This window comes from Nakaseomyces bracarensis (assembly GCF_045282275.1).
Source record: "Nakaseomyces bracarensis strain CBM3 chromosome Unknown Scaff13_0, whole genome shotgun sequence".
Classification (NCBI taxonomy): Eukaryota; Fungi; Ascomycota; class Saccharomycetes; order Saccharomycetales; family Saccharomycetaceae; genus Nakaseomyces; species Nakaseomyces bracarensis.
In genome coordinates this window covers 524,659-546,433 of record NW_027263959.1, presented here as the reverse complement: position 1 = coordinate 546,433, position 21,775 = coordinate 524,659, and the positions used below count along the sequence as shown (strand labels likewise).

At 36.1% G+C, this 21,775-nt stretch overlaps 12 protein-coding genes across 12 annotated transcripts; 4 read left to right on the top strand and 8 right to left on the bottom strand.

The window, feature by feature from the left end:
• Positions 1–244: 244 nt before the first annotated feature.
• CYB2 (L-lactate dehydrogenase (cytochrome)) lies at positions 245–2,026 on the top strand (the record flags this gene model as incomplete). Its single annotated transcript, XM_071054434.1, has 1 exon — positions 245–2,026. The coding sequence occupies one exon, from the start codon at positions 245–247 to the stop codon at positions 2,024–2,026; it is 1,782 nt and encodes a 593-aa protein (XP_070909127.1).
• A 465-nt stretch (positions 2,027–2,491) lies between these two features.
• SPC2 (signal peptidase complex subunit SPC2) lies at positions 2,492–2,995 on the bottom strand (the record flags this gene model as incomplete). The annotated part of the gene is made up of 1 exon (XM_071054433.1): positions 2,492–2,995. One exon carries the CDS (start codon positions 2,993–2,995, stop codon positions 2,492–2,494), a length of 504 nt encoding a protein of 167 aa, XP_070909126.1.
• Positions 2,996–4,084: 1,089 nt separating this feature from the next.
• On the top strand, positions 4,085–4,585 carry RNJ42_04268 (uncharacterized protein; the record flags this gene model as incomplete). Its single annotated transcript, XM_071054432.1, has 1 exon — positions 4,085–4,585. One exon carries the CDS (start codon positions 4,085–4,087, stop codon positions 4,583–4,585), a length of 501 nt encoding a protein of 166 aa, XP_070909125.1.
• A 531-nt stretch (positions 4,586–5,116) lies between these two features.
• Positions 5,117–6,205, top strand: RNJ42_04267 (uncharacterized protein; the record flags this gene model as incomplete). The annotated part of the gene is made up of 1 exon (XM_071054431.1): positions 5,117–6,205. One exon carries the CDS (start codon positions 5,117–5,119, stop codon positions 6,203–6,205), a length of 1,089 nt encoding a protein of 362 aa, XP_070909124.1.
• Positions 6,206–6,840: 635 nt separating this feature from the next.
• Positions 6,841–9,033, bottom strand: GID11 (Gid11p; the record flags this gene model as incomplete). The annotated part of the gene is made up of 1 exon (XM_071054430.1): positions 6,841–9,033. One exon carries the CDS (start codon positions 9,031–9,033, stop codon positions 6,841–6,843), a length of 2,193 nt encoding a protein of 730 aa, XP_070909123.1.
• Positions 9,034–9,623: 590 nt separating this feature from the next.
• On the bottom strand, positions 9,624–10,610 carry PCD1 (8-oxo-dGTP diphosphatase; the record flags this gene model as incomplete). The annotated part of the gene is made up of 1 exon (XM_071054429.1): positions 9,624–10,610. One exon carries the CDS (start codon positions 10,608–10,610, stop codon positions 9,624–9,626), a length of 987 nt encoding a protein of 328 aa, XP_070909122.1.
• Positions 10,611–11,351: 741 nt separating this feature from the next.
• CTA1 (catalase A) lies at positions 11,352–12,872 on the bottom strand (the record flags this gene model as incomplete). The annotated part of the gene is made up of 1 exon (XM_071054428.1): positions 11,352–12,872. One exon carries the CDS (start codon positions 12,870–12,872, stop codon positions 11,352–11,354), a length of 1,521 nt encoding a protein of 506 aa, XP_070909121.1.
• Positions 12,873–14,704: 1,832 nt separating this feature from the next.
• CMC4 (Cmc4p) lies at positions 14,705–14,917 on the top strand (the record flags this gene model as incomplete). Its single annotated transcript, XM_071054427.1, has 1 exon — positions 14,705–14,917. One exon carries the CDS (start codon positions 14,705–14,707, stop codon positions 14,915–14,917), a length of 213 nt encoding a protein of 70 aa, XP_070909120.1.
• Positions 14,918–15,679: 762 nt separating this feature from the next.
• Positions 15,680–15,925, bottom strand: RPL36A (60S ribosomal protein eL36; the record flags this gene model as incomplete). Its single annotated transcript, XM_071054426.1, has 1 exon — positions 15,680–15,925. One exon carries the CDS (start codon positions 15,923–15,925, stop codon positions 15,680–15,682), a length of 246 nt encoding a protein of 81 aa, XP_070909119.1.
• A 1,545-nt stretch (positions 15,926–17,470) lies between these two features.
• On the bottom strand, positions 17,471–18,274 carry MRPL24 (mitochondrial 54S ribosomal protein bL28m; the record flags this gene model as incomplete). The annotated part of the gene is made up of 1 exon (XM_071054425.1): positions 17,471–18,274. The coding sequence occupies one exon, from the start codon at positions 18,272–18,274 to the stop codon at positions 17,471–17,473; it is 804 nt and encodes a 267-aa protein (XP_070909118.1).
• Positions 18,275–18,610: 336 nt separating this feature from the next.
• GYL1 (Gyl1p) lies at positions 18,611–20,482 on the bottom strand (the record flags this gene model as incomplete). Its single annotated transcript, XM_071054424.1, has 1 exon — positions 18,611–20,482. One exon carries the CDS (start codon positions 20,480–20,482, stop codon positions 18,611–18,613), a length of 1,872 nt encoding a protein of 623 aa, XP_070909117.1.
• Positions 20,483–20,836: 354 nt separating this feature from the next.
• COX14 (Cox14p) lies at positions 20,837–21,043 on the bottom strand (the record flags this gene model as incomplete). The annotated part of the gene is made up of 1 exon (XM_071054423.1): positions 20,837–21,043. One exon carries the CDS (start codon positions 21,041–21,043, stop codon positions 20,837–20,839), a length of 207 nt encoding a protein of 68 aa, XP_070909116.1.
• Between the last annotated feature and the right edge of the window lie 732 nt (positions 21,044–21,775).

Here is a 21,775-nt window from a genome sequence, read left to right as displayed (position 1 = left end):
TCTTGTTTACGTGGGATATATCGCACTTAATGCTATCGGATGGTTGAGGTTTATAGTGTAAAAAGTGGGATATTGTTGGAGTAGATTAAGGGGAATATTATCTATATTCTATTTCTAAAAAAAATAAAAATACATATATATAAACACATTGTACATTGTATACAATTCTGGTAGTTGAATGCAATGGATAATACTAATAACAACAGAACCTGGAGGTTAAGGTAAATATCACCAAATATCTACCATGTATAAGAGCACTAGTAAAGGACTTATAAAAAATATCAGCTGTGGCAGGTTTAGAGCTGTGTCTACGGTGAGAAATGCTGGGAGAACTGCTCTGAATGCTAGATTCTTCACCGGCAGGACTACAGGGAATGGAAAGGGCACGAATAGCAGGTTACTATGGGCGCTTAGTGTTGCTGCGGGATTCTCTGCTGCTACTTCGGTATTATTGGTACAACAATCACAAATATCGAATGATGTCAAGATTGATCAGAGCAAACCAAAGGTATCTCCTGAAGAAGTTATAAAACATAATACCCCAGAGGATTGCTGGGTTGTTATAAATGGATATGTATACGATCTGTCGTCATTTATTGCTCTACACCCAGGTGGACCAGAAATTATTAAAGCTAATGCAGGTAAAGACGTATCTGCAGTTTTTGACCCAATTCATGCGCCGGATGCTATTCCCAAGTATATCAAACCAGAGCAGATGATTGGTCCATTAGATGGGAAATTACCCGCTGATTATATCTGTCCACCATATGCTCCTGGTGAAACTCCTGATGACATTGCCAGAAAAGCTGAACTAAAAACTAGACTACCTCATCTAGACTCCATTATGAATCTTTATGATTTTGAATATTTAGCTTCTCAGATATTGACGAAACAGGCTTGGGCTTATTACTCATCTGCCGGTGATGACGAGATCAGTTATCGTGAAAACCATAATGCTTACCATAGAATATTCTTCAACCCTCGAGTACTCGTTGATGTTAGTAAAGTGGATACTACCACCAAGATGCTAGGATCCAAAGTTGATGTTCCATTCTACGTAACCGCCACTGCTTTATGTAAACTAGGTAATCCTAGGGAAGGTGAAAAGGATATCGCAAGAGGTTGCGGTCAAGGGCCAAATAAAGCAGCTCAAATGATTTCAACACTGGCTTCTTGTTCTGTTGATGAAATTGTCAAGGCTGCACCATCGAAAGAGCAGGTTATGTGGTACCAATTGTATGTTAACTCTGACCGTAAAATCACTGAGGAAGTTGTCAAACATATCGAAGAACTAGGAATTAAAGCTATTTTTGTCACAGTTGATGCCCCATCTCTAGGATCCAGAGAGAAAGATAAGAAGATCAAGTTCCATAATACCATGAGCGGACCAAAGAGAATGAAAACCAATGACTTAGGAGAATCAGAAGGCGCTGCTAAGACACTTTCCAAATTTATTGACCCATCTTTAACATGGCAAGATATTAAGGTGTTAAGGAAGAAGACTAAACTTCCTATTATCATCAAAGGTGTTCAAAGGGTTGATGATGCAGTTAAAGCCGCTGAAATTGGATGTCAAGGTATTGTCTTATCTAACCACGGTGGTAGACAATTGGATTTTGCAAGGGCTCCAATAGAAGTTTTAGCTGAAACTATGCCTGTTTTGAAAGAAAAACAGCTAGATAAGAACTTCGAAGTCTTTGTTGACGGTGGTGTTCGTCGTGGTTCAGATGTCATTAAAGCCCTATGTTTAGGAGCTACTGGTGTGGGTCTAGGTAGGCCATTTTTGTATGCTAATTCTTGTTACGGTAAGGATGGTGTCCAAAAGGCTATTGACTTACTAAAAGAAGAGTTGGAAATGAACATGAGATTGATTGGTGCCCAATCGATAAAAGATCTTACCCCAGATTTATTAGACATCTCCTGTCTACACAACAGAACAGTTAATGTGGCTAAGGACTCGTTGTACGAAAAAGTATACGTTAGACCAGACCTTGCTGAGTTTTTAGAACCTATTGACAGTGAGTAACTGTGTGCATAAATTCTATTTTTCATTTTTCTGAATTAAACTAAATTGTTTTTTGCTCCAAATTCTTTTGTCTTTTATTGTTTTCTATCTTTGCCATGGTAGAAAGTTTGATTTGATATAGGAAATCTGTTAACTGGCAGTATTCAAAATTACACTCCATGAAATTTACAAAAATCTTGTAATTATTTATAAATATATACATTTTTGTTCTCATTATTTATTCAATGTCTTCTTGTTTTCTTCACTGAAGAGATTATTTTTTTAAAGATATATAGTTCATATAATGTTTCTATTGGACATAACCAATATTGTAATTAATTTGACATATCGCTATAATAATTATACAAGTGTGGTATTTTGATTATATATTTTAGATAGCGTGCAAATCTAAAGTTGATTTATTCATAAAAATAGGTTATCTATGTGTATTAGTTACTTTGTTGTTGTTTTTTAACTATTTTGTCTTCATTCAGATTTGTCAGCCAATTGGTCTTTAAACCAGTTAACAAGTATTTCATTTTGTAGTGTACCATTAACAGTAAACACTGTGTTGATAGGAAGTACTGTACTCAATGAGCTCTTTCTGTCCGATCTATCAATTGTAACTTTATAATTTGGATCAGCATTGCCAATTGATGTGCAAACCTTCACCTTCTTACCATCTTTGCTAACACCAGCGTACGTGGTCCCCTTAACCACGGTTTTGTTGTATATGTACAGACATAGAGACAGAGTGAAGTATGTAACTGTAAGAATCACTTGGTAGTTCAACGTTTCTTTGTAGGCAAACTTCTTATCCAGCAAAAAGCTGCCCACAGCTAAAAGAGACATGGTATATCCAAATACTAGCTTAATGTCTAAGAAAGTATGGTCTTCTTTATACCCTAGACGTGAAAAGACAGATGGTAACATCTCATCAAGAGTTTGGGCAGCCTCACTCGAAGAATAAACATTAATTCTCTTAGACATGATGGTTTGGTGTTATTTAATGTGATAATTGGTTTATTATTCCTATTATAAACAAATAAATAGACAATTAATCAATATAAATAACGAATAATATATAATATCGATAATTATAAATATTGATATATAATATGTTGGGCTTTAAGGTCTCGCAGTAATAACTTGGTCCACCAAAAATGAAAAAACAAAAAAGAAAGAAATTCCATCGCGTGTATCACGTGTAATTTCGTAACTCTTTACTAGTAGGGTTTCGGAAGTGGTAGGGTTTGCAAAGTCTTTAGGGTTTATAGGAGGTCTAGTGTCTAAAATTTAAATTTCTTTTTTTCTGTCTTTCTGACTCTGTTTGCTTTCTTTTTTTTTCTTAACTTGCACGCCCCGCTAAAAAAATAAAAGTGAGAAGAAGGAGAGGAGGGCGAATGTTCGCGTTTATGCCCTGACCATCCGGGTAAGTACCATCCAACGCTTCAAGTCTTCTTAAGATATTTTGGTACGGCAGTTTTGTGTGATAGCTTTTTTACTAGAAACCACCGTACGTCCTAGAACAGAAAAGAGAAATAGTTTTTCCGAAATATACGTTGATCTCTGTGGTATTTATCAAATTGCTTAGAGATCAACGTACGGAAGGGGAGGCATTAGGACAGAAAAGGAAATAGAACAAAAAAAAGAAAGAAATTTGAAATTTGAAAAATTTGAAAATTTTTTTATTTTTAATAATTTTGCGATGAGCTTACCAATTAATTTCCAACTGGATGAAAAAAAAAAAAAGGTATAAATACTCATGACAAAGTACGGGATAGTTTTTCTAAATTGATTTAGATTGTTTATATTGATATTCAAATGGTTGGGACATTGTAGTTGTATTTAGGAGTTCGGTTCTTATTCTATATTCTTTCTTCTTTTCAGAGATAATAGATAATTGGGAGGGAAATTGGAGTTGTTATTTCTTGTTAGTTTCTTTACTCTTTCTTTTTAATCTATAATACTTATTATTTTTAAAAAGAAATACACAAAAGTATTAAACTATTTCTAAAAGGTTATTTTTTTAGTAAATAAAGTCAATCAAAAAAAACAAAAGATAATTGAAAAATAAAAATGAAGGTTACTAAGCAAACCGGTGCTAAGAGAGATTACTCTACTGCTTTAGAGTTTTTGAAAACCTTTGAAAAGAAGGATGGTTTGTCTGTCTCTGAATTGATGGACTCTATGACCCGTGGTGGTCTAACCTACAACGATTTCTTGGTTTTGCCAGGTTACGTTTCCTTCCCATCTTCTGTTGTTGAATTGCAAACTAAACTAACTAGAAACATCACTTTGAACACCCCATTTGTTTCTTCTCCAATGGATACCGTTACTGAAGCCGAGATGGCCATTTACATGGCTTTGCTTGGTGGTATTGGTATTATCCACCACAATTGTGCCCCAGAGGAACAAGCTGCCATGGTTAGAAAGGTTAAGAACTTTGAAAATGGTTTCATTAACTCTCCAATTGTCATCTCTCCAGAGAAGACTATTGGTGAAGTTAAGGCAATGAGAGAAGACTACGGTTTCTCTGCTTTCCCAGTTACTGGTATGTTTTTTTTAATAAATGATTAAAAAAAGAATTTTATTCTTTATTTTATTAACCGATAATAACGATACATTGATTTGTTATGAATTTTGAAAAGTGATAATGACAAGAATATTAATCACAATTTGGAACAAAAAATATAAATTAAAGTAAAGAAGAAGAAAAAAAAATAATTTAAATTTTAATGATGATTTAAACCTAGATTCATATAACTTTCGTTCTACTGACTGTGATCAAACGATCTTGTAGATAAATCTATTTTTTTCCTGATACCAATTATTATTTTTTTGACTTTATTTTCTTTACTATCTCTATTTTATGTTCCGTCCTTACCTGTGATTTGTTTTCTTTTTTTTATTAACTTATTAATAAGTTCGCATAACTCATTGTATCTTGTTATCGTAATAATAAAAATATCTTTCTAGAATGAATTACTAACAAAATATCTTTCGCTGTTTTTATCTCTGAAAAACATATCACTCATATGTTATATTTGTTTGAGAAAAAACTTTGATAATAATTGTTTTTTAGCTAATGGTGAATTCCCAGGTAAGTTGATGGGTATCATTACTTCTCGTGACTTCCAATTTTTGGAAGACGACAACTTGAAGGTTAAGGATGTTATGACCACTGAATTGGTTACCGGTAAGGCTGGTATTACCTTGTCTGAAGGTAATGACATCTTGAAGACTACCAAGAAGGGTAAGTTGTTGATTATCGATGAAGCTGGTAACTTGGTTTCCATGTTGTCCAGAACTGATTTGATGAAGAACCAAAACTACCCATTGGCTTCCAAGTCTGCTACCACCAAGCAATTACTATGTGGTGCTGCTATTGGTACCATCGATGCCGACAAGGAAAGATTGAGACTAATGGTCGAAGCTGGTTTGGATGTCGTCATCTTGGATTCCTCTCAAGGTAACTCCATCTTCCAATTGAACATGATCAAGTGGATCAAGAAGGAATTCCCAAAGTTGGAGGTTATCGCTGGTAACGTTGCTACCAGAGAACAAGCTGCTAACTTGATTGCTGCTGGTGCCGATGGTCTAAGAATTGGTATGGGTTCTGGTTCCATTTGTATTACCCAAGAAGTTATGGCCTGTGGTAGACCACAAGGTACCGCTGTTTACAACGTTTGTCAATTTGCTAACCAATTCGGTGTTCCATGTATGGCTGACGGTGGTGTCCAAAACATTGGTCACATTACCAAGGCTTTGGCTCTAGGTGCCTCCACTGTTATGATGGGTGGTATGCTTGCTGGTACCACCGAATCTCCAGGTGAGTACTTCTACAGAGATGGTAAGAGATTGAAGACTTACAGAGGTATGGGTTCCATTGATGCCATGCAAAAGACTGGTAAGAAGGGTAATGCTTCTACTTCTCGTTACTTCTCTGAATCTGACAGTGTCTTGGTTGCTCAAGGTGTTTCTGGTGCTGTTGTTGACAAGGGTTCTATCAAGAAGTTCATTCCATACTTGTACAACGGTCTACAACACTCTTGTCAAGACATTGGTGTCAAGTCCTTGGCTGACTTGAGAACTGCTGTTGACAATGGTGATGTCAGATTTGAGTTCAGAACCGCTTCCGCTCAAATGGAAGGTGGTGTTCACAACTTGCACTCCTACGAAAAGCGTTTGCACAACTAAACACTTTGAATGGAATATTTAAAAAAAAAAATGGAATAAAGGAATTCTATTCAATTTTATTTATCGGGTTGGTTTCTTTTTCTATAGCTCTTTTGTGAAAACATTCGAATTATTTTATTATACTTTCAGATTTTTTTCTGGATCATGATAATATATTGGTCCTATAAATATATGTACATTATATACCAAAACACAACATTAATAATATAGATTTTATTTGGTGAAGCTGAGGGGGGGGGGATGGGGGGATGAAGAGGGATAAAGGAAACCAGGCATTAATAGAACTTTAAAAACTGAATCAATTGGATGTTAAAAATATATATATATTGACTATGAAAGAGAAATACTGTATATTATTATATTAGAGTTGAAAAATAATCTCAAGAGACCCAAACAAAATTAAAAAAAAAAAATTATAAGATTAAAATCAATGCAATATCAAAATAAAACACCTCATTAATAGAGAGGTTATAAGCAAAAATATGAAAAAATGATAATAAAGAAAACTAATATTAATAAAGCTGAAATAAATATGATTGGTTTCGTAAAATAAAATGATTGAAAGTTCCCTCACTAAAATGATAGTAGCTGAAGTTATGCGACAATTAAAAATCTAAAATGATTTAGGCCAGAACTTAGCAAAAATCATAACTTGAAAAACTTCTCCTAGCCCAGGAATTAATATTCCACCTCATAATACCGTAATCAGTACCAATAATTAGAGAGCTGCCATTTCTATCTTCCACCCAATCTATACCAGAAATGTTGTTCTCTTCAGTAAAGTCGGCACTGGAATAATCTACTACAGTGTTATTAATAGGATTGTATCTACCGTTATCAGTTATAGTTGGTTCGAATCTACCACTTAGTGGATACATAGAGTCATTAGTATTGACATCCTGATAAGCATCATAAAGGTCATCGTCATCAAATATAGCCGACGTTCCTCCAGAACTTGTTGCTGTTGTGCTGGAATTTGAAACATTTTGAGAATGACTTGAATTTGTGTTTGCAGTTGAGCTTTGATGTGTGAATTCATGGACCACGGGCCTTTTCGAAGATGTTGAAACTCTTCTAATTCTGAAAGATGTTCTAGAATCTCTCCTTTTTGACACCCTGTTGCTGCCATCAGATGACTGATCCTGGTAGTGCGAATTGTTAATCGTAGAGCCGCCGGTATACCTACTGATTACACTTTCATTAGTTAGCTTATCGATAACTTTGGGGAATGGCAGGATTTTTGGTTCTAGATATTGTAATGGTATTGAACCGGCAGGAGTAATCCAAGGTTCCCAGTTCTTTGATGCCATTGTAGGGAATGAGTATCTTCTTCTTGCCATCTGGTAAGATGGTGAAAACACCATAGACTGGTAGTCCATTCTTTGTCGTTGACTAATGGGTTGTTGCATTGTATGTGGCAAATATGGATTATCTTCCTCTGGATCAGTCACAGGTGTTACTTTATCAGGAATTAAAATAACTTGGTGATTCACAAAATTTCTAGTGTCTACAACATGGACTCTTCCTTGGTGTTCAGAAATGAATAGAAGATCATCTAGACCGTAGCTAAACCTACATACTCTGAAGGCACCGTTATGAGAATGTGGTCTTGTTGAACTTATCTCTGCCAGAGGGGTATCCATTCTTCTAACGTCGTAAATTAAACAAACACCATTTTGAAATAATGTTGCAAATTGCAAATCGTTCTCTGAAAAAGAGTTATAAAAACCATGATCTCCATTGGGGGCCTCAAAAATGTTATCTAAATAGCCGGTTGTATCAGAACTGGAGTATCTGTATACTTTTTTGGTACGCTTATGCGAGCTACCCCATTGAGCCTGGTTGTCATAGTTCAACGTGAATTGGTCTGTCAGTTCGTCCTGCTTGTATATAGCGAACTTGTTTGAGTCACCTGAAACAATCATACTCTTACCATCATGAGACATTGCCGCATTATTCAGCGGGAATTTCAGGTCAGAGAAGCGGCGGACCAACTGAACATCTCTATTGCTAATATCGCACTGGTACATATGACCGTCATTGTTACAAGTGTATAGATCGTATTGGTTATTAGACTTATCATGAAGCGTAACACAATTATTGATGAACTGACCAAGGACAAAAGTCATCGATGCCTTAGTATTTTCATTGTACAATGACAATATACCTTTCCAAATATTTGGGTTACTATAGTTACTATGATCCATCAATACATCTCTACTTGCTAATTTTATAGGTTGTGCCGGTGTACTCACGCCATTATTATTGTTATTATTATCATCATTGTTGTTGTCGTTAAGGTTATTATGATTCATGTTACTATTATTATTATCGTTACCATGGGATAATCTGTTCCAGTTGGTAGGAAACCCCTTATCATCTGAACCTACAAGCCCACCACATGCAGTAAGACCATTCAACTCGGTGAAACAGCGCGGTTTGAAGTAAAACTCAACTAATTTCTGCGAGGGCACATTTAGGTTTCCTCGCAGTAGTTTCTGCCTCTCATGCTTCCCTTCTAGGTTTGGTTTCTTCAAAGCACGTTTCCTGTCCCCAGAATCACTCTTCCTATGCCTGTACGATCGCAGAGTCTCCAGATCTATATCTAACGCCCGTATCGAATGGTCGTATATATAATGCAGCTTAAACGGGTTCTGAGACGACGGCTTGATACAATCACGTAACTGCCAGTGATTAATAGTAACTTTAGCATCATATAACTCCAAACCCGGCATCATATAGTTCTGATACACTTTATCAATAGATCCCATGTCCTCATCATCCCCATCTATACCATCCAGTCGCCTGCTCGTATCATCAATAGTCATTTTTTTTTTTTTATTTTTTTTTCGTTGTGTACTTTCTTATTATGATATTATTTTTTAGGAACACAACACTTCTTCCTCTTTCGTTTTATCTATTCTTATACTAACTTACAAAAGGTTTCTAAACATCCCTGTCCCAAAAGTCTCATTTAAATTAAAAATCGATATCTCCTTGCTAACGCTTAATTCCTTTAAATTAGGGCAACTCTCTCTCCCTCCCCGTCCCACAACCATCCCTCTCCCTCTCTCTCTTTACTCTCATCCGCCCCATTACACTATAACACAGAAACACCCGCACGAATCCAATACTATTATATATTAAATATCCACACCCAGTTTTTTGTGTTTACCCGGCTACCCATTTTTCAATTTAAACGAGTCATTCTGGGCCCTCCCCCCTCCCCAAAGCATTTCTTTCTGCAGGTGTTTCTGAGTGTTGGGGCAAGAAAACTGAAGAGTCCTGTTTTGCAGATCCCACTGAGCTGCGCATTGTTTTTTGTTGCTCGGTGATATCGGAGCATCGATCATGATTGCATGTGACTTTGTATATAATGATATATACACATTACGCATACATATATATATATATAGTATTAGAATGTGACGCCTCTAGAGTTCAGATCATCCATATATTCTTGTGGTATTTTGTCAATGTAGTGTATATTGGGTTTAGCGGAGATGAGGTCTGATTCCCACTTTGAGCGTTGAGGTTGTAATTCTCCAGCTGAGTGTAGACCGTAGATGAGGTCCTCGTGGCCCAATGTTATCTGTGGTGTAGACACCAGGGTAGAAGGTGTTATTAGCTTTGTGGCTATGCTTGCGAGGTCACCTACGATCTTCGCGGTGAGTCCCCACAGGTCTCTGCAGGGGACTCTTTTCTTGCCATTACGGTCCGGTTCTTCCTCTGCGGAGCTGAGGTCCTCGACGTTTTGGAGCCACGATACCTCGTGTGGGTTGTCTACTGGGTAATAGAAATGTTTCACGAGCCAAGGGAGGCCACCCCATTCGAGACTCTGCTCGTGTTCGTTGATATGTTCGGGGGATCCGGGTCTCAGATGGGTGGGGGCTAGGTCCATCAATGGCACCGAGAATAGAGACGAGGTCTCACCAGGATTCAATTTAGCTACAAACCTAGAGGCAATTAATGGTTCTGTGTCAGCTTTCCCGTGGTTCTTCAATAGACATACCACTGGTTTGACACTGAGCAAGGTACGGGACATATAGCAAGGCATCTCGGTCAAAAGGTTATCGATCTCCATACCAAACTCCTCTCTGAGCTGTTTAGCATCCTGAGGCAAACCAATCTCTTCACATGCTTCTCTTCTGGCAACTAGCTCCGGTGACTCCTCACCTTCATCTGCTTTACCACCTGGGAAAGAAACATGTCCAGAAAAACTCCTGAGAGACCGTGACCTCTTAGTCAACAGCACTCGTAATTCTCCCTGTGTACCTATAAATAATAACACGAGAACTGCAGATCTACGACCAACAGGCCATATGTCTCGCAACTGATAGGGACTCCGAAAACTATTGAAGTTTCTTATATTCTCCAATAAAACATTAGGTTTAAACATTGTCATTTTATTATCCTTCAACCTAAAAATTCAATGCTTTTTATTCAAGACCACTTCTTAAATATACAAAATAATGAAAAACTAGTAAATATTATTTAAGGGTTCACATGATTGTTATTTTTTTATTTTGCATTCAAATTCAGTAGATCCCTGATTAATGCACTGTGTCAAAGAAGAAGTTACGTCCAAAACGTTAAATATTTGATAAAATGTTATAGAAAACGGATCAACAAAATAATAGTCATACATACTCCAAATAAACTAGAAAGTTGTTTTGCAATTAATTGATCGCAGCTTGATTCTAAATTAAGGTTGTTATTTTAAAAAAAAATTTTTTTTTTATTAAACTGAAGCAATGCTTATATAGAAATAAATAATTGAAAACCAATTTAATACAAAAAAAGGTCCATGAAAACAAAGAAAATAAATAGTAATAAATAATGCTAGAGATAGTTTCTAACATAAAATGTAAAAATAATTTAAATAATTTCTTTTTCCTTCTCCATTAGAAACCCTTTTTCAATAAATTATTTTGGTAATAAATAAGTTTGCAACATTTTTTAGTTTTTTTTTTTTTAATTTCAAAATTCTTGTATTTTCAAGTCGTATTTCTCATGAATATAGGAGGACAGTTCAAACAATGCTAGATTATCTGTTGGCCCTTCCATTTAAAAAGTTTATCCACATCCAAAATAAATATAAACAAAAAAAAGGTAGAGGGGGCTATACTAAGTCTTCTTTATTTATTTAGAACTTAGCGGTAGCATCAGTACCGTTTTGGTCAATTTCCTTCTTGATGTTAGCAGCTAGACCTTCATCGACACGACCGAACATATCCAAGACACGCTTTTGAATGTCTGGACAAGCACTAGCAACGTGAGTAGCAATGTTGTGAGCCAAGTTTTGTTGTTGACCTGGTTGCTTACCCAAGACCTTGTACAAGTTTCTGGCTTGAACGAAGTCGATGTCACCGGCATCAGTAGCCCAGTGGAATGGTTGAGCTGGACCGTTCCAGACTTCTTGGTGTTGTTGGATTGGTCTGTTTTGACCTGGAATTTGATATTGCTTGTTAGAAGCGTAGTAGTTTGGTTCGTTACCGAAGTTACCGTTAACGTTCATTGGACCGTCTCTAATAACTGGGTTGAAAGCCTTGGAGGCGTATGGACAGTTGACTGGAATTTGGTGGAAGTTAGCACCCAATCTGTAACGGTGAGCATCTGGGTAAGCGAACAAACGAGATTGTAGAACTGGATCAGCTGAGGCTTCCTGGTATGGAACGGTATTACTTGGAGAGAAAGCGGCTTGTTCGATAGCAGCGAAGAAGTTCAATGGGTTCTCATTCAAGACCAACTTACCGACTCTTCTCAATGGGAACTCCTTTTGTGGCCAGACCTTGGTCAAATCGAAGACAGAGAATGGCAACTTCTGAGCCTCTTCTTCGGTCATAGTCTGAATGTAGACAGTCCAGGATGGGAAGTTACCCTTAGCGATGTTTTCGAACAAGTCTTGGGTGCAGAAATCTGGGTTTTCACCGGCCATCTTGACGGCTTCTTCGTTAGTCAGGTTCTTGATACCTTGGTCAGTCTTGATGTGGACTTGGACGTATCTCCACTCACCCTTCTTGTTAGACCACTTGTAAGCGTGACCAGAGTAACCGTTCATGCATCTGTAAGAAGCTGGAGTACCTCTGTCAGAGAACAATTGCATCAATTGGTGGATAGCGACTTGGTTTTCTGGGGTGGTCAAGTAATCCCAGAACACATTTGGATCCTTCAAGTTAGTCTGAGGGTCTCTCTTCTGAGTGTGGATGAAATGTGGGAACTTGGATGGATCTCTTAGGAAAAAGATTGGAGTGTTGTTGTACACCCAGTCAAGGTTACCTTCTTCAGTGTAGAACTTGGTAGCGAAACCACGAGGGTCTCTAGCAGTGTCTGCAGAACCCTTCTCACCACCGACGGTAGAGAATCTTGTAACACATCTAGTCTTCTTACCAATTTCACTGAACATAGCAGAACCACAGACATCAGTGATATCATCAGTCACTTCAAAGTAACCGAAAGCACCAGCACCGTGAGCATGTGGGTTTCTCTCTGGAATACGTTCTCTGTTGAAGTGGGCCAAGGAGTCTAGCAGGTTAGAGTCTTGCAACAATAAAGGACCATGTTGACCAATTCTTTGTGTGGCAAATGGGTCATTGTATGGGTTACCAACAGAGTTAGTAACTACTCTATCGCCTCTAACATCAGAAGTGTTTGTCTTATCAGCCATTGTTATTTATTTTTTGTTTATATTTGGTTGTCTTTATTTGTATTTCTATTGGGATTATATATATATTCTTACAAATAAGAAACAAGGAAAGAACTAAGGATTGATTATTCTATTTCATTTAAATACTTTTTTTTTCTTTCATGAAATTATCTTTTACTTTAACTTCTAGATAAGTTCAAACACTTTCCTCCTCCCCCTCAGTTGTCAATTAAATGGGAGATGGGCTAAACTCCATTAAATCCATTTCATTAAACTTACTAATTTAAAAAATACGTTCTGGGCTTTCTCTGCTCTCTTCTTCCCATCCTCAATATACTTTGGAATAACCCTTTATTTTTTTAAGGGCGAGACGAGGCGAGACGAGAGAGAGAAGGGAATTGCTTTGTAATTAGCTTTTTTTTTCTTTTGGTGAGAGAGAGAGAGAGAGAGAGAGAGTCGTATGGTAACTTGTATCATACTACACTCAGGCAAGTGCAAGAGACATCAAGACATCAATACATCAATATAGTATTAGAGTATATTCGATGACATTTGATACAAATAGTTATAAAACGTTGAATATAAGAAATTACTATACATCCCTATTTTTATTTTGCTTATAGAGAGAGAGAGAGAAGCAAAAGCTGTTTGTAACCCAGTCTAGATCTCGTTGTAAGTTGGGCGTGTTATTACTATTTGCGCTTCTCAACCTTTTATTCTCTCTCTCTCCCCTCTCCCACAAAGCATCACAACATATTCAACAGCATCATAACATTCAAATTAGGATCGTAGCAAAGCTTGCGCGTATCTTTCTTACACTCTTCACCACTGATGGACTAGCCATATGTCGCACAAAAAGTAGTTTATCGTCTGATGGGTGGTTTTCTTCTTTCTATCATCTGCATATTATAGCCATTCGTTTACATTTACATTTACAAGTCTTTTAACAGGTACAGTTGGTATCAACACCCCCCTTACATTCATCTACTTCCATCTTGCGCGGCCCGCCCCCCCCAATATAAGTAGAACATCCCTTAAACGAATTTTAGGGCAATTGGATTATCCTCACCCAATTGGTATTTTGTACGTGTGATCGTTGTACCACTCTCTTTCACTCTTTTCTCATTTCTCTAACTGTCTGCCCCCCCCCTTACTCACCAGTAACAATAACGTACCTCCCCCGACTTCCGACTTCCGACTTCCGTCTTCAGGCTACGTATCCTTCTAAGTCATCCGGCTTTCCGTTCCTCTCTCCGTCTTCCGTACCATCTTTTATTTACCTCTTCTTGTGAAGACAATTTCGTATACATACCAATTTTCATCTCTCAGCTCCTACGGTTTCTATGAAGCTCTGTTGTGTGACTTAAACACCGAAAAATTTTACACAATGGGATGTTATTATTGGAGTTTTACAGAGCTCTAGACCTTTTCCCCATCGTTACGCGATGCTTTTACTCAGATACCCCTGTAGTATTCTCTTTCTCATACTCCTTCGTCATTTTCTTTTTCTTCCTCCCTTTAAAAAACTCCAACCCTCACCCCACTCCAAAACTTCTCGTTCCTTTTTTTTGTTTTTTGTTTTTTGAATATTTTATTTTAGAATCTAATCACCGATGGGCCCGTATAGGGTAAGATTTGAAAGATCGAGAGAAATATTGCGCTCTTTTGATAAAAACCAATTTTTTTTGTTTTAAAAAGCGGAGTTTTTTCTGTTTCTGTTGAATAACCTCGTTGATTATTCATTACGATTTGTAATAACTGGGCGGTAAGTTCTAGGCACGTATCAAAGTTTTTCCTTTTTTATTTATTTTGACAACTTATTTTTAGCTGGTAAAGAAAGAAAAAACCTAATAATGGGATTAGATAATACATGTCAAAAAGAGGCATGTAAGATACAAGACTGTCTGTTGAAAAACAACTATAATGAGACCCGCTGCGCGGGTCTCATCGATGCACTATACAAATGTTGTAACCAATTCTACAATGATCACCCTGGTGAAAAATCAAGGTGTTGTCCTCAGCCACACCTTCTAGAGTTGAAGATGCAACAACGTAACCTCAAATAATAAAAACTTCTAAATAATAAATAAATAAAAAATGTTCGTGATGAAAATCTAATCATAAGTATATAGAAATCATACTTCCAGGGAAGATCCACTCACACACCCTTCTTTCCAATCTGAAAGACGGAAAAAATTGACGTTTGTTTATTCTAAGATCAACCGCGAGCACGGCGGTCGGGAGAAGGTATTAGCGACTCCAAACCGTGAGGGTTACCCATAACAGCTATGTAAGAAAGAGCATGCACCGTGACTCTGGGCGTCTATTTATAAAAGACATTGTATGAGGATCTTCGTAAATGAAATATAAAAAGAGAACTGGAAGTAAAACACCAACACCAAGAAAAATATATTTGTTGAGAAAAACTATTCTCTTTATATATGAAAACATAGAGAACTAAATCAATATACTAGAAACGATGAAAATGACAAAAAAATTTTTTTTTTCTTCAGTTCCACGTAAACAACGATATTAGGGCTTTTGTCTTGGACTATTGCAGAATTACCACAATTAACGAAGAGATGTCACATGTGTCTGTAAGCATCAATATATAGTGAATCTAAGCATCAATATAATTGTTGTAAGTCGTTTTTTGAACTGAATGATCATCAAGCAAATTAAAAATAGCCAAATTGTATTATATATGTTACATGTATATGTTGCATGTGTAGTTTATATTAATGATGAGTTTTTTTTTATTACTGAATAAAATAAAGAGTTTTACAAAAAATATTTCCTGTTATAATAAAAATTCTTATTTAACCAGTTTAGTGACGACGAGAAGCGGTGATGATGTTGTTCATCTCTTCAACCTTAGCCTTAGCTCTGGTGAAAGAACCCAATCTCTTCTTGGCGACCTTTCTAGCTCTCTTTTCACCGGCGTTTCTGATCAAATCGATCAATCTTCTTTCGTATGGAGACAAACCAGCGATTTCTCTGACCAAAGAACGGACGAACTTGGTTCTGTTAGAAGCAGCACCCTTCTTGTAAGAGATCTTTGGGGCTGGGGTCATTTGGGTGACCTTCTTACCCTTGTTCAAACCAACAGCAATACCTGTATAAAATAACTTTCAAGATACTGTTTTCTATTACCCTTTTTTCCATGTGCAACTTATTTTCAATCTGACTATTATAGTTTTTTCTCATTGTATCTTTCTAACATAATTCTTCTCTTCATGAGTATAATTCTTGTTCTCCTAATTCCTATAACTTATTCATCTAATCCACCAAAAAGAAAACACTTTAATAATCACATTCAATACATTGGAAAAAAAAGTAGTATAATACAATAAATTAATAAATTCTTTGTTAGTAAAAACATATTCCAGTCATAATAGATGGCACGATAATACGTGAAGTGAACTAATATTTTTCTTCTACCTGGTTTTTTCTTTATCCATAAAAGTGTCTTCATTCATGAGGTATATCACATTAATGCTATTTTCCACATTAACGCTATTATGCAAATTTTGCTGTATAAGTAATCATATCCCATCGAAAACTCAACACTTCATGTCTTTTCTTTCTATGCATTACAAAATTAGCAATACTATCCATTACAATCGACTTAATCTTCCCATTTCTCATGTAACATTCACATTATTCATCATTTACATTACTATATTCATAAAACACTAGGTATCCATAGTTCATCGTATTTCTGTTTATCTCATTCTTTCAATATTTAACATACCAGACTTGACGGCCATTTTTGATGTCTTGTTTATCTATATGTGAGCTTAAACGCCTCTATATGAAGTATAATAGCTAAATATGCGCCAATATAGTTTTATAATAGCTAATAACTACCTGTTATTTTTGTTCAAAGATGCTATCGGAATAATTTTCCAGTACAGAATCCATCACTCACTTGCTCTCTCTGGGCATTCTCTGTACACTAAGCTAGATGGACTCGAGAAACGAGGGGATGGCCACTTTCCAGGCTAGCAAAGAGTAGATGTTCGCCTCTCGACCTGGTATTCAACTCCTGGATAGAAAGGGTTACTGTATGCTATCCTAACACATCCTGCCTACGTCGAAGAGAGAACAAAACAGTAAACAGGCTAATCGTTAGGCCTACTGAATACAGAATATTAGCTTCCTAGGTTGGTGGAGGTGATGCTGGCTAGCTGGAGAACATTGAGTTCACGACTTTCGCTTGACCGGGCCCACAGGCAGCCTAGAAAAAAGCACTCTAGCAGAAAAAAATAAATGAACCTGTAAGTAAAGTTACCCGACATATACAAATTTGGAAATCCCTTCAAATTTTATGATAAAAGATAATATAGTAAGTGGGTGTTCGGATGTTGCAGTCACAAAGAATGACATATCATTTCCATTTTATTCCATTTACACGTGTACATGTTTCGTAAGTTTTTAATTTGAAGAATAGATGATTATATTATTTTCATGACTCTAGTGTTGTTTTTATATATATATACAAGATCATAATTGTTTACATCGGAATGAATATTTCACATCCATATTTTACTACCAGTAGTAGATGGTAATACGTTTCTTCTTATGATTTCATTTATATTTGGCTTTTTTAAATGCAATTAGATTGCAATAGTGTTCAAGTCAAAGTTATGTTGATGTAAACGACCAATGATTTCATTTGTGGGTAAGTGGCCGAACTGTTCAATGAAGGTCTTGTAATCAAGACCCTTTCCATCAGCTCTGGCTTCAAGTTTCTCTAAGGGATATAGATATTGCATTAGCTTCCTTCTACCTACACTAATTTTCAAATCCTTACCATCTACATTTTCTTCAAAGTAAACTTTTAATTTCTTACCATCCGCAGTCTCGATAACAGGCTTATCATTATGTGGTGGGCGCTCTAATTGTTCTTTTCTTTGCATTATTCTATAACGTAGCTTCCACCCGGTAGGCCCCAGTTCCTTTATTCTGGCACTCTTATCCTTAATAAGGTATTTATCGATACCACCCTCCTTCACAATTGTTCTTAAAACTTTGGTAGTCATTTTGATTGATATACATCTGTTCAATGTTTCACTCCATAAACTTTTCTTAATGACATTTGGATGCCACGTTCTTCTAGTCTTATGTTTACTTTCAGAGATTTGATTACCAAATTTTATGAATGAACCCCCGTACAAACCCTTGTTGCTTTGTTTGAAAATATTACTCTCACCATACTTATAATCTGGAAATTCTTTCCTGTCCTTTGGTAGATAATTTGGTCTTAGATCTCCGGCCTTATAGTCTGGTTTCTTCGCCACTTTTCTCGTCTCGACTAATTTCCATCCTCTAAGGGCTAAACTTGAAGCCACAAAAGACCTCTGAAATGGTGCGATAACATTGAAGCTATTGAACACAGGCTTTAAGTTTGATCCCATCATTTTCTATTCAGTTTATTGCTACCCTATTAACTTATACCGTTCGTAAACTAAATAAATAAAACTCAAGTTTTTTTAATTGAGAAGCTGCCTGGCAGTAACACCAAACTATGAAGAGAATTAATGTGGAGTGGTCTAGAGCGGCTATGCTTTGCCTTGATTCTCCCTCCTGTTTGAGTTTATTGTCCTGCATTCTCAATTACCTCGACCCTTTCAGCTTTAAGCGAATTTCGTGAATTATGATTTTAATCATCATAATGGATCATATATACGTACATACATCTATTAGTTAATTTTTGTACACGTAGGAGTTGACATCGACATTATATAGACTTACAGCTATGGTGTTGGTGATGCTTGGAATTTAGTTGATATTTTTTTCAAGCCACCCCAGCTTTGAGCCTTCGGCTCCTCATATGCTATACCTTCCATGTTAGCTTTCTTAATTTCATCGGCTACACGTTCGAGTTCTGCAACCTTATCTTGCAGTTTCACATTCTGGCTCATTACAGTTGAGTTCTTAATCAGGATATTATCAAGTTCTTTTTTCATTTCTTTTGGAACAGATACACCGTTTTCTATCTCATTTTTCTTAATCTGCTCCTCCAGTTCTTTCCTCAGATTCATCATTTCAACTCTTAACTTATGATTCTTTTGAGACATTTCCTCAATATTCAATTGATTGACTATAAGTTCATTAGCAATAGTTACATGTTCGCGGTTCAAAAATGTATAATCATGCTCAAGTTTCTTAACTTTCTCTTGTAATTTCAGATTCTTAGTCTTAACATATTCATATTGCTCCTCCCTTTCTCTTTCTAGTCTGTGAATTTCCTCATATTCGTTTTTGTAAGTCAATATCATCCTTGGAGTTAGTTTAATGCTATCCATGGCTTCCACAATAAATTCTGTAGAGTATTCGCCAATTTCAACCTTATTCTGAACAAAATCATAAAGCTCATCAAATCTGTCTTTCAATAAAGTTAGTTCATTCCCTACAAGAATTGCTAAGGGAATTCTCAGAATACCCTCTAGACCTTCTAGTAATATTAGGTCTATTATTTTCGCATTAGTTTCTTCTGAAAGTTGTCTTTGAAATAATGTTCTTAACCAGTCTGATAGATATCTATATGTCAATACACCTTCACGAGCCAAATGGTTGAATAATTCAGCGTTATTATCTTCCAAATATCTATCAAAATAGTAGTACACTAATTTATCTTTTTCTGACTCATTTATATACAGTTCTCTTAGACCATGAGTACTCATCAATGACTTGAATACAGTGTACGCCCTAGTGTCATCATCAATTACAGAGTATATCGTATCAAGCAGTATTAATAGGTCTTCCTCCATCTCAATCTTAGGGTCACATGACAGATAAGTAGTTAAGATAGTACTGTATTTTCTCTTTTTTTCTTCACCAGTGATGTTACACTTATCTAAGAGCCCGGTAACCGCTGAATTCGTCTCCTGAACAAGAGAGTTATTGGTTAAGTTTGTAAACGCCAACATTGGCCATAAGTACTCTCTAAATTTCAAATCATCCTTGATCAAAAGCTTTTCAATCTTATTAAGATCATGTAAAGAGACTTCTGGGAAATCCCTGACGAATGCTAAGATTACTCGATCGTCTTCTGTCTGACCTTCCCCTAATTTCTCGAATTCTTCAATGTATAGCTCCTTCAACTCCCCTAACTCTGTGAACGCCTTCTCTTCTACTTCAGCACCTCTAGTATTTAGGATACTCTTTAACCTCTTATTAGTATACATGATAAAGTCTGTGTGGTATACTACATTTTTCTGTTCCTCAACATTTCTTGGTGGTAAAGGAGGTTCATCTACAGAAGTTTCATTTGCTGAGACTATGGTAGATTGTTCCCCAGTTTCTGATATATTACTCTCATTTCTTGGCGGTAAGGGTGGTGATGGTATTTTGACATCTTCCGTTGCAATATTGTCTCTTGGAGGTAACGGTGGAGATGAAAAGGCCTCAATTGCCTTCTTTATATTGGCATTCTCCGTCTTCAGTTCATTTTCAATCTCTGTGGTTTCTGCATGCTGTGATTCTATATCCATTGATATATCACCATCTTCCTCTTTTGCTTCCAATTGATTATCTTTATTCTCTTCTATAGGATTCTCATCAGCCTCTTTCGTAAACTCTTCTCCACTCTTATTCAAATCTTCCAAACTCTTATTCAAATCCATTTTTTTTCTTTCTTTCTTTATTGTGAATATATCTTATAGTTGTCTGCTATTTAATAGCCTCAACGTTAGATCTTTCTTTATATTTTGTATTCCCTTTTATTTTTTAATCCCTTTGTTAATAATGATATTATTTTTATTTTTTTATCACTTAACATTATTCTTATATCTATAATACATAATACATAATACATAAATAATATTTATATTAAGAATAAGTAAAGAGAAAGGCAAAAAGGAAATAGAATGTTGAATAATAATGTATATAATAAAAAATTTAAATTACTCTATGTACAGGGGGGGGTTTAATAAGAAATAGTTAAATAGTAAACACAACAAATATTGTGTTAGGATCTATCATTCAGTAGATGATACAGCTCCTTCAAGTTGATTCATCTCTTCTTTCTTATCCTCTTGTATCACTTTCTGTTCATATTTCTTACCATTCATATACAACGTGTATACTAGACCACCAGTCATATATAGAGACCCACCAATGATGGTAAGCACCGTCATACGGTGTAACATATCCGTAGCCCTAGTGTACCAAGCGTATTTGGCCATTATTATATTGTTATTGTTTTATTGCTATAGTGTATAATATAGCTGTTATAACCTACCCTTTAGTGTTATAATAAGTTTATACCAGAAACAATGTCTTATCTCTCTCTCTCTCTTCCACTTCCCCCATTCACCATAACCCAACTCGCTCTCCCCTTGCTACATAACAAAAATATATATATATAATCCACCTCTACGTTCATTTCTACGTACACCATATACCTTTGTACAAAAATCTATTAATAAGGCACAATTCTTAAAAAAAGACAAATTGCAATATCAGGGTAAGTAGTGTGGCAGGGTAAATTGTACCAGGGTTTTAACTAGACAAGGCATCAGGGTAACGTGCGATGGGAACCCGATCAACACACACAGTTTTTTCTAGATTGCGCTGTAGTGTATAGAAGAGAGGACAGTAGCCGAGAGAGGATGTTGCCTAGAGAGGACGTACAACAGGACGTAGCACAAGCAAATACAAAGTACAGTCATCCCAAATTTTCGCTTCAAGCCCAGAGTGCTTAGATTATCCCGGCGGAATTTTTGTTGTTGTTTTTTTTCAGTTTTTACCATCTATCCTGTCTTCGTACATTTCTGTGCATTGTGTATATATTATAACATCATTTCAATGATTCATTGTATTTACATACATTTATTATGAACACTATACCTATTGCTTAATATATATATACATATATATATACATATATACATATATATGTATATTTGAAGCTATAC